Here is a 12,378-nt window from a genome sequence, read left to right as displayed (position 1 = left end):
TTTCTTGGTGCAAATAATAATGAAACTGCATTTTTGCACCTGTATGTCCATTTATAGGTGCAGGATTATACCCCATAAGGTTGGTGTAAGTGTGTCATTTAGGGTTCTAGAAATTCTTACTGTGTATATAGTGTATCATCTCATGATGCTTGCTTTATTCATCTGCAATATTTAATAGTTCATACTCTCAAAAAAAAAACATGTTTATGTTAAGAGATTCATATCCACCACTCAGTGAATATAGCTGGTGCCACGAGCCAAATTTGCTGTTGAGCAGTATATAGGTAATGCAAGTCAAAGTAATGAGAGTGCTTGCAGTGCTGGGTGTTTTAAACAGTTGATGGACTATATAAGGATGCCCTTCGATAAGAATTCAACTCATACTGTCAGAATCAGAATTCTGCAACGAATTAAGTTGCTTTTATTATTACAATAAGCACAAGCAAAGTCAAGTAACGTGACTATGAAGTCAAAACTTACTTTCCCACTTTTTCATACTGTGGATTGACTGAGACTTCATTCTCATATTTTCAATCAATGCATGATTAACATGATTAACAACCGTACAACTGATAGTATAGATTTTCCCTTTTTTTACTTTCATTAGCTGCTAGGTTCTTTGAATTAAAATATATTCATCTTGTCTCTGTAGACCAATTAGAGTTGTGATCGACTCACTCAATTGAATTAAATGGCATTGAAAAATTGTGTATTCTGTATCAATGAAAAGAAGAAGAAGAATATCTCATCTCTGTATTCAAATTGACACTTTTCCAGCGTTAGTATTTCAATCATTAAGGATTAATCATCGTCTCAGTTTACTATAATACTAAAGAAAACTTCAATCAATAGATGATGATGGGTGCGCGGTACCAGCGATAATGGTTTTAGTTGGGCATCCAACCGTGTATGTGTGTAAACAATCCGAGAGGGGGTTAATCGTGGGAACTGTTGCTAGCTAGCGCTCTTTTCAATTCATGATAAGCTTAGGCCTTGATAACCCGCGAGGGCTAGGGCGCCGCGCTGCTGCACTGGATGATCCTGGATCTGGCCTGTACTTGGAGAGAGAGACAATGTAGCGGGGCAGATCTCTCGAAATCTTTAGCCCTATACTGCTCAGACCCTCACTCAAGGAAAAGGTAAACTTAAGTTTTTGGTAAATTTTCTTGTCTTTTTTCGTCATTCGATTCATGGTAAGTTGATTTATACTAGCATTTTAAGAATAAGTGCCGCTTTTGAACTTCCATCCCAAGTTTATAGACATACCACCGGCACTCGGTCTCGTTGTTGTGTGAGTGGGCCTGGCGAGGGTTCGTATACGTTATACCGTTACCGCTAGGCTACACTGCACTTACTACGGCTACCCTAGACAGCTGGAAGCCGTCTGTTTCGAGGAGTTTGTTAACATTTTTTTTTTATTTCTTCTCGGCCTCGTACACACGGCTCGCTATCATGCAGCCACAATCAGGGGACTTGCAATGCAAAATCCCCCCGTCGGGGCTCTTCAATTTTTGTCTTAATGAATATAAATTTTGAAAATTCGAGCAAAATGCAAATTTATATTCCCTCTTGGCATTATTAAATTGCCAAAAAACAGAGAAAAATGAAGTTGAAAGGAACAAAAACAGTGACTTACCTCGGCTGTCGCGCAAATTCACTTCCCCGTTTTATCCAATCTTAAGTACATAAACATATGGCCAATGAGTCTCCTGTACAGATCGCGCTAGAACTTCGGTCTCTGTATTTGGTGAGTGAAGCCAACGGAGTTCAGCTGAACAACCAACAAAACAGAGACCGAAGCTTTTGGTCTACGGCTACCCTACCTACCTACCTACCCCGGTATTCGGACAGGGGCCTGTTGCATGAAATTCGTAGAACCGTTCTACTAAGAATGAGATATCGCTCAACTGTTTCACAAAGCCGATTTAGGCGATGCGAAGAATGGTCCTTGGAAAGACACCTCCAGACATGTCCTACGTAGGCATGATCTTCTTTGCACACCGCCCGCCACTGTCGCCGTTGGTATTCCTGTATTGAGAGAAAATGCGTTTACGGATACGGCAAGCCACACTGACATATCACCTTTAAACATATGGGGGCTAGTTGTCATCAATTTCAGGTCAACAAGACGACCAAAAACGGATGTCATTTTAACTTTTCCGTGAGTTCAGTAATAGGCCTAAATATTTTTAAAAATGTTTTCTTTTATAGTTTTATTCTCCCTCCGTCCTGTCCCCATCCCTTTTCCATTAAAAAAAACTTGAACTATCGAAACGGGCGGCACTACCGCTAATCTCGTCATGCAACAGGCCCCTGTTGCATGACGAGATGAGCGATACGTAGGAACGTCCTAGGACCATTCTTCCGAGATAGGAAGATTGGCGACAAATCAGCGCTTTCCTTTTTACGAAGGCAATTTCGTCTCCAAAGTGTGCGACAACGTTTGATATCGGTAGTATACATGTAGGAAAAATATCTAGTCTTCATCGCCACCTGAACCTTTTATTTCGGAATGACGACTTTTCATACAATCATGTATTTCAATAAATGGAGTTCAAATAATGTTTTATTTATTACTGATTGTCGAATTGGTGTATGTAACTTATTTTATGAGGTAAAAGGAGAAAAAAAACTTTTTAAGATTTACAAAAATATGGATAAAATTGAAATTTTCATTATTCCTTTTATATTTAGAACACGGTGTCCTTTTAGAGACACCTTTCATTGATATTTCAACGAAAGAGACCCTGTCCGACATAAAAATGGAATCAACTTAGCAATTTCGACATTACATTAGTTCAATATTCTGATATTTTTTGTAGAATACTGATTTATGATAATAGTTTTGCAAATTATGCGTTAAATGTTATTTGTTGAGGTAAAAATAGTGTTTGAATGGAGTAAACAAAATCAATGTGTCTGATTGTTTGACACTATAAAGGAAAATATGAGAGGCTGCGTGTGAAAAATCTAATTTTTTAAATTTTATTTGTCAGATATCACGCAAGAAATAAATGTGAGTGTTTAGAGTATAAACATACCTTTTCAGAGTTTACAGTTGAAGACGGGCAACATATGAAAATTTCTGCAAACATGTCCAAGTTGGTAAAGTAGTGCTTTGCAATAGGCCTAATAAAATATAGAAAAATGTGTGAAATCAATCCGCAATGAAAAAAAAACAATGCTAAAATTACAACGATCATAAACGTTGGTCATATTTAAAGTTGATAACTTTATGGAAGTTTATATAAGAGTATAAGCTTTAAGAATATAAAAAATATGGATGTTCAACATTTCGGGATTAAGGAGTTGAGACTACATTATTGCTTTAACATGACATAGGGGCCGATAGGGCCTACCCTACGATTTAGAATGCACCTCTTCGTGTGGACTTTCCATAATCTTTTCTTTTATTGATCATCTCTTTTCATTCATCATCTCAAGTAAGCACAAGTCCATCAATTAATTTTTGTCTCGCCCACCAGAGGTGAAGACTTACATGTACGGATCCAAATGTCGTCCGTCGTCTGTCTCCGTCTTCCGTCCGTCACAAACCTGTAATGACACATAACTCCACAACCGTAAGTCGCTTTTTAACCAAACTTGGATGGTAAATGGACTTGGGGGACCTGCATCTTATGCTGCAGTCTGAGGTCACATGGTAAGGTCAAAGGTCATTTTCAGGTCAACATTAAAGTTTACATGCAAGACTCTCTCATGACACCTCACTCCGCAACCATATGTCGCTTTGCAACCATATGTCACTTTTCAACCAAACTTGGATGGTAGATGGACTCGGGGGGCCTGCATGTTATTCTGCAGTCGGAGGTCACATGATAAGATCGAAGGTCATTTTCAGGTCAACATTAAAGTTTACATGCAAGACTCTCTTATGACAAAGAAAATAAATCAGATGTTGACAAGTTACATTCATATTGCATGCATGGAAGAAGATTAGGTGCTCTCTGTATTTTTAGGAGGCATTTCGCTTTTTCATTAAATGCACAAATGCTTTAATAGCATTCCATCACTCAAATGTCAGCCATTGACAGAGAGGGCCTGATGCTGTATGATTGTTTCCACTTCACTTTTCATCTTAAACTGAAAGACTTCAGGATCTGTTTGTCGGAGTTCCTCTGGACTACATCATGTTCCGCTGACTCCTCCATAGAATGAAGATTTAAGTCACTCTGTACAGGGAGCCTATGCCCCTACATTATTAATGAGTAATTTCTTATTAAGATCTAATATTATGAAGATGGCCTAATATATTTATGAGAATTTTACCAATATCTTACCCTGAATTCTCTACTTTGGTATTCCAGTGCTTCAGAGATGAGAATAATTCCTGTAATATACATTTGTTGCATAGTTTTCATCCATTATGATAAGACAATATGGAGGGGTTTTTTTTAACCTCTTGGGCCCTTTACATTACTTTAAAAAACACACAAACATTTATAATGATCTTAGGTTTGGCTGCAAATTCAATATTAATATCAAAAATTATGTCATTTTTTAGAGGGATTGCTATTCCATTTTTAATGACTTTCTTGTACCATAAAAGTTTATGATTGAATAGTCAAACTGGGAAACTTTAATAATATTTTATTACATATATCATTCAAATTGAAAAAAACCTAAAGAAAATTAGAGGATTTTACTTTTTTTAATAAATATTGATATATATTATTGTTATTTTTTTTTGGTGGGGAGGGGGGTAGTCTTTACTTTGGAAATATATTTTGTATATAATTGAACTTTTCCCCCTTTTTTTCAAAGGTCATGTATTCAGATGCAGTCATGTGAAGCATGCGACAGTGCCGTTTTGGGGTCTAAATTCAACAGGTTCATGATACAGACCAATATTATAGGAAGGAATACAGGATGGGTAAATCTCGGCTTAAACTCAAACGTAGTTTCAGTACCATCAAGCGTCAGTTCACCTTTAGGAAGTCTATCAGGCCTTTTATCAGTTCTACCTTCTTAGACTTCCAAGATGAGCGAGGCCATCTTCAGCGTTATGTCTTTCCTCAGCTCAACTCTGTCTGCCATTCAAGGGGTACTTTCTTTGCTCCTGCAGATCTTCGTTGGGGCATCAATAACGAACAGTCAAGCTCAGGAAATGTCATCTCTCTATGCCTCGAGTACATCAATCGGTGCAGTCCTTTCTTTATCTGTCTCCTTGGTGAGCGTTATGGAACCCATCGGCCTAATGATGCACCTCTGCTTCCATCATCACTGGAAAAACTACCTCGGAACATGTCATGGTTGGATAGGAATTATTTGACAGCCGCCAGCAAGGGACATGAATGGATCATGCAGGAGGCATATCAATATTGCAGTGTAACAGAGCTAGAGATCATCCAAGCAGCCATTTTGAATGACAGTAAATACTGCAGATTCTATGTGAGAGATGTCAGACATGTAGAGGACAAGTTTCTGGAGTTACCAGAAAAGGAAAGGGAGGAAAAACTGAAGGTTAGTATACCAGCATATCTTCAAGTCAACTTCCAAAAAGCGTGAATTAACAAAATACCGTAATGCATATTGAGAAATGGGCAATTCCAAGCAGAAGTGGACATTTTCCAAAAATTTATATTGGCTCTATTTCGAATCTGGATCAAATTTTTCTGTTAAAACTCATGGGATTTCATAAATACAAAAGGGGAACATAATTAGCCACAGTTTTTTTTTCTTACACATCTTGTAGGAGAATCCAAACCATACAAAAATTCTTTACATGGGAATACATATATTGTTTTTACTAATTTCAATTTAACAGAAAACTATTGCTTGTTTTGAATTTTTTTACTTATTTCAATTTAACAGAAAACTATTGCTTCTTTTGAATAATCTGAAGGTCATCATTTTACATCATATCAAAAGAAAATTTTAAAATATAAGTTCATTTTACGTTGCCTGTGTGGGAATATTTCAGATGTCACTCCGTAACCGTCACTCTGTAACCGGGTATTGGTTTATGTTTTAAGTTGTGATTAATGAAAAAAATAAACCAATTTTTTTATGTAATGCAGCATATTAAATCTAGAACAACATGGAATCTAATCAATAACTCAACATTGTGATAGCCATTTAAAGTTCACAGAGTTTGAGCATCGTGTTTTCTCCTCAAATATGCATGTCCATTTACGTCACTCCGTAACCATGATTATGAACATTCGTATCTCATTAATACAGTGGGTCAAAATAATGAATTTTATTATTTTGAAAAGTTGGTGTCAGCAAATACTGTCAGGTACCATTTCTTTGCAAATAACTACATGTACATGTATGTAAATATGGGTGATATCTTTGTTTGAATGCTATACTTCTGAATATTTTCTGAATGTCGCTCCGTAACCATGGAACTGCCCAAATAGTTAATCCAGTCAAATATTTGTTTTGCTCATTATGCCCTTTTTACCACCCACCTAGATCCCAAGTTTCAATCTATCAGTAGTGAGAATGTTTTTTACAGTGATTTTCACATTGTTTGATTACAAAGTGTTTCTTGTACGTTTAAAATGCATAATGTTTAATCAGCAGATTCTGTAATTTATCAGGTACTGTAAAGTTTGTGCAACTTTTAACTTTAGTAAGGCCAAACCTACCCTATCAAAGTTTAAAATTTCAAACCAGCATAATATTATTGCTAATGATTATCAAAACTGAAAATTACATGCAGAATAAATGTGAAAGAAGAAAGGCCATTTAGATTTTTCTTCTCTTCATTCAGTGATATTGCACCGCAGAAAATGAGTTTATACAAGCTTTCTTCAGCAAAAATAGAGCTGTTTGTTGTTCCAAGGAAATCTGAAGACTTAGAACTGATAGTAGACTTTAAACCTGGATGTTTGATCTCTTGAAAGTTTTGTTTGAGGTACATGTACATGTATAGACACTTTTGGGCTTGTGCATGAGTGGTCAAAAGTCGACTGAGATTATTGTACTGTTTGCTACATGTATATCGTCTGGTACATAGCCAATGATTAAAAAAAACAGTAGAAAAATATGAAATGGATTTTGAAATTTGATATGTAATCACAATTACAAATTCAGAGCATTATGCTAGATAGATTTATCTATAGGCTATATGTAGCTTTTTGTGACATTCAAAATCTGGGGGTGGGGTGTAGAAGGTGAAGATCATGTGATTCACTTCCTATTTGCCAAGTGAAGCATTTGTTTCTATCTGTGTTGCAATATTTGCATGTAGTTCCCCTGTTGTGTGTTGGGTACCTCCCTGCAATATAATCCATGCACAGAAACATTCTACATGTACTGAAAATATGCTAATAACTCAGAAATTCAGCTTCAACTACTGGTAATAACAAGTTCTTGGGTATCTCAGTAGATGAGAATCTACAATGTACATACAGGTGTAGTAAAGTTGGAGTGTCACATTAATGATTTGTTCCAAAATTTCTTAATATGTTGGTGCAATGAATTGCCTTAAGAATACCAAAACAAGTTTAACATGTTTTAACTTGTATTATTCAATGATTATATCAATACTCTTGTATTGTATGGGGACACTGCAAATTTCCTATTAGATCGTGTATAAAATCTACATACATGTAACATGCCGTCCGTATCATTAACAAAGGATAGGGAGTATGAAGCCCGCCCCCTGTTTATGACAGAAGGACCAGAAGCCACTTTCACATTATACAAATTTATTTTCTTAAATAACTCCGGATCCTTTACGAATGCTAATGATACGGACGGCATGTTACATGTATATAAAATTAGCATCTGATAATGATTTATTATGATTTACGGTTATTGGTTAAAATAAACATGAAAATAACTAATAAGCCTTGATTGAAAATCGAAGTAAAGATGTTTATTATTTACAAGAACATGAATATGTAGCAACCATGTACCTCGTACAATTCAGTGATATCAAGGATCCTTACATCTAGATCTTCAAAAAGATTAGCAGTGAATTTCAATGAATCTTCATTGTCTTGCTCACCAGAGGTGAAGGCAAGACTTTAATAGGGATCCAAATGTTGTCCGTCCATCCGTCACAATATTATGACACATAACTCCACAACTGTAAGTCACTTTTCAACTAAACTTGGATGGTAGATGTTCTTAAGTTAGGGGACCTACATGTTATGCTGCAGTTGGAGGTCACATGGTAAGGTCAAAGGTCATTTTCAGGTGAACGTAAAAGTTTACACTGCAAGACTTTCTTATGACACCTAACTCCGCAACCGCAAGTCACTTTTCACCCAAACTTGGATTTTAGATGTAGTAGTTGGGAGACCTGCATGTCATGCTGCAGTTGGAGGTCACATGGTAAGGTCAAAGGTCATTTTCAGCCAATTTCAGGTCAACGTAAAAGTTTACAATGCAAGACTCTCTTATGACACCTAACTCCGCAACCGCAAGTCACTTTTCACCCAAACTTGGATATTAGATGTAGTTAGGAGACCTGCATGTCATGCTGCAGTTGGAGGTCACATGGTAAGGTCAAAGGTCATTTTCAGGTGAACGTAAAAGTTTACACTGCAAGACTTTCTTATGACACCTAACTCAGCAACCGCAAGTCACTTTTCATCCAAACTTGGATTGTAGATATAGTTAGGAGACCTGCATGTCATGCTGCAGTTGGAGGTCACATGGTAAGGTCAAAGGTCATTTTCAGGTGAACGTAAAAGTTTACACTGCAAGACTTTCTTATGACACCTAACTCAGCAACCGCAAGTCACTTTTCATCCAAACTTGGATTGTAGATGTAGTTAGGAGACCTGCACGTCATGCTGCAGTTGGAGGTCACATGGTAAGGTCAAAGGTCATTTTCAGGTCAAAGTTAAAGTTTGTGTGCAAGACTCTCCTATGACACATATATCTCCCCAACTGTAAGTCACTTTTCACCCCAAATTGGGTTGTAGATGTACTGAGGAGACCTGCAAGTCATGGTACAATCAGAGGTCACATGGTAAGGTCAAAGGTCATTTTGAGTTCAACATTAAAGTTTATGTGTAAGACTCTTGACAAATGTTATTCCATCCCAGTCATTTGATACAATCCTATTGCGTGCCCTCTCAAATCACGATATTTCGGGTTATTTTCATAAGTGGGCGAGACACAAATCGCTTATAACTACATGTAGTTATTTCCATGTTTATAATACAAGGTATAGAAATCACTCACTCTTGCCAAATGTTATACAAATAAATTTCCTCATACAATTCCCTATCCTTAGTTGGAACGAAATGTTGGAATGACATATCCAAAGATATGCCCTATTAATAATAATGCCCTTAAAATAATATAATTTAGCTTTATCATTCCAGTAATAGAATTATGATTGAAACTGGATAACTGATGTAACAGTCAATCAGTGAAATAATCATTGCAAAACTGAAATGAATTGGAGGTCCCACATTTTACCTTTGCTATGAGAATGATGCAGATTACATGAAATTGAGCTTTTCAAGAAATCGCCAAAGTGTCCAGTCTTCCCCTTGTTCTGTATTTGCCAGTTCCTATAATTCAGGTCAAGGAGCATTTGAAATCCTTGTATCTGATCGGCTGAGAATAACATTGTCCTTGAAAATATCTAATGAAAAACTTTTCATGAAATGTTCCCTTTGATGTGCATAAAAATAAATGTACACTATATGGATATCAGGAAAGTGTAAAGTATGTAGACCATTTCGCTTTCATGTATCTTCAGCTCTATAATGCATCATATAATTTTCCCCTCCTTGCTCTTTTCTTCCACAGATGTATATGGCTGAGGATGAGGAAACAGAAATTAAAGTAACCACTTTGAAACAGAAATTAATCAACAAGGGTATGAAGATCCAATTTTTTCGTACTCCTGAAGAACTTGGTCAGAAAGTACTGGATGATTGGATGGAAATCATTAATGAACTCTACCCACCTCTTGATGAATTACTGGGTGATGTTGGTAAGTTTGAAATAGTGGCTGAGAACTTCACGCATGAATTTTAAAGTGATATTTATGTTGTTTGCAAATTATATGGATACATGGGCCATAAAGTACTCCTTGATCAGTTTAGTAATTGGAAATTGAATTGTGAATTTTAGATTCCATTTTGAGATAATTAGTTCAGAGGTAAAAAGTTGGTCGTAAAATGTTGACCTTCTCTTATTAAAGCAATCATAATAAACATCTTGTATGAAACAGAATTAGAATAATTGTACTATACATGTATATCTCCCTGTAGAGTTAGAAAACGGGTGCAAATAGAATGGCAAATATCAATGACAGGGACTTAATGTCACCCATTTCAATTAAATTATGAAAATAAAGAAAGTCTGTCCTTATTCATGGTTGTTAATCTGTTTTGTTAAAGATGGTGAGCAGTTCCGAGAGTGGGCAGCCCATGAGGCATATGCAGAAACCCGTCGTCGAGTGTTTGTACTGACGCCTGAGATACAGAAGCTTTTCACCAAAATGACTGATCACTGTGAAGAATGGATGGACCCTACTACACCTACAACAGCTGAAAAGGTTGATGAATGGGTCATAGTCAAAGGAAAGAAGAAGAAAATGTAAGTTGAAGGAACTTTTCATCTTAATAAAACTGCAGCAAAGCTGTACTAATTTTCAACATTTAGATTTTAACCCATCCCATGTTTATTACACAATCCAGCTGAACATGAGCTGACATAGAATTCTGTCAAAGGCCTACAATAATTTTACATATACTTGTGTTTGATATTTTTGGAATGACAAGTCATGAATTAATGTCTAAGAATTGAATAAAGGCAGGGTGCCACAAACCTGCTTGCCCGGGGTAAAAAGTGAAAATGATGTACAGGCAATCATTTCTGAAAGTCAATTGCCTGATGATTTTTAAAATAAAGCAAATAAAATGACAGAAAAGTTCAATAACTTTTGGATAAATCACAATTATCGATTTATTATCTCTCATACAATATCAAACCAGTTAAAAAACAGTGGAAACGTAAAATCAGTGCCAATTTACCGATAATTTATCGCCAGGTAACTTGTTCAAAGAACCCTATGGGGGCTGCCATCTTTCTTTCTTAAATACACTGTTTGCATGCGCTACTATCTCGCGCAATTTGCTGATGATTATTTAGCCCTGTGTGATTATTTAGCCCTGTGTGCGCATGTTCCATACATCAACACTGAAATATATATGAGCTAGTCAGCTGATTTTCGAGCTCGCTGCAAACTTTGTGACTCTGCCTCAAGATTCATGATTGTTCCCGACCGAGTATCAGCGATTTTGTCGTCGTGATCGGCGATGACTTAGTTTTATAGCTCCTAAGGTTTGTGAGTGAAGCTACTAGGGAAACTGATTAAAAATTAGCAGATCCATGTCTATCATGGCAATAAGAACTGATGTCATGACTTTGCTGAAAATAGACTTATATGTTCTGTAATGTACTTCATAATTCTCATTTGTAGTTATTTCTCTTGACCTTTAAAATTAAGTGTAGACATTTTATTACCATTATAAAAGATAATTAAGAGCAAAAGTATTATGAAAAAAGATTGGGCAAGCAGTTTTTTTTATCTCTTGGGCTAGCAAATTTCTTCATCGCTTACCTTGTCGGGCAGGGCAAGTGATGACAAAAAACTTGTAGAGGCCTGATTAAAGGTGTTTTTTTTTCAAAGGAAAGGGAAAGATTTATTTACACAATTAAACCATGAATGAAGTGGTGAAAGATGTTTCTTAGACAGTTAAGTTTTATTTTCAATGTGTGCTATATGACTTGATACACAGAGAAGACACACCAGCATCCAAGTCTATTGTAACCTTAATAGGAGAGAGAGGGTGTGGGAAGACATCATTGGTTGCCAATTGGGTCAAGCAATTCCAAGGATCACATCCAGATATCAAGGTCTTGGCCCACTATGTTGGTTCTAGCGCCCTCAGTACTGACATCTGCAGCTTTCTCCGAAGAGTGACCTTTGAACTTAGAGGAGAGTTTGGAGGTATGTATTGGTTTTTGTCTCACCTGCATAGCAGAGTGAGACTATAGGCGCCGCTTTTCCGACGGCGGCGTTAACATCAAATCTTAACCTGAGGTTAAATTTTTGAAATGACATCATAACTTAGAAATTATATGGACCTAGTTCATGAAAATTGGCCATCAATTGGTTAATCAAGTATTACTGAACATCCTATTAGAGTTTCATGTCACATGACCAAGGTCAAAGCCGACTCAAAGGTCATTTAGGGTCAATGAACTTAGACCATGTTGGGGGAATCAACATCAAAATCTTAACCTGAGGTTAAGTTTTTGAAATGTCATCATAACTTAGGAAATATAATGACCTAGGTCAATAAACTTGGACATAAGGTTAATCAAGTATCACCAAACATCCTGCATGAGTTTCACGTCACATGAAGAAGG

At 36.5% G+C, this 12,378-nt stretch overlaps 1 protein-coding gene across 1 annotated transcript in view; it reads left to right on the top strand.

The window, feature by feature from the left end:
* Positions 1-982: 982 nt before the first annotated feature.
* Positions 983-12,378, top strand: part of LOC121410145 — a 29,832-nt gene continuing 18,436 nt past the window's right edge. The window contains exons 1-5 of the mRNA XM_041602035.1: positions 983-1,139; positions 4,783-5,481; positions 9,745-9,931; positions 10,341-10,539; positions 11,745-11,956. Coding sequence (XP_041457969.1) covers positions 4,888-5,481; positions 9,745-9,931; positions 10,341-10,539; positions 11,745-11,956 — 1,192 coding nt within the window. The 5' untranslated portion in view covers positions 983-1,139; positions 4,783-4,887. The remainder of the gene's footprint in view (positions 1,140-4,782; positions 5,482-9,744; positions 9,932-10,340; positions 10,540-11,744; positions 11,957-12,378) is intronic.

The sequence above is a fragment of the Lytechinus variegatus genome, chromosome 3 (assembly GCF_018143015.1).
Source record: "Lytechinus variegatus isolate NC3 chromosome 3, Lvar_3.0, whole genome shotgun sequence".
NCBI classification, from domain to species: Eukaryota; Metazoa; Echinodermata; class Echinoidea; order Temnopleuroida; family Toxopneustidae; genus Lytechinus; species Lytechinus variegatus.
This window is presented reverse-complemented; position numbering and strand designations above follow the sequence as displayed.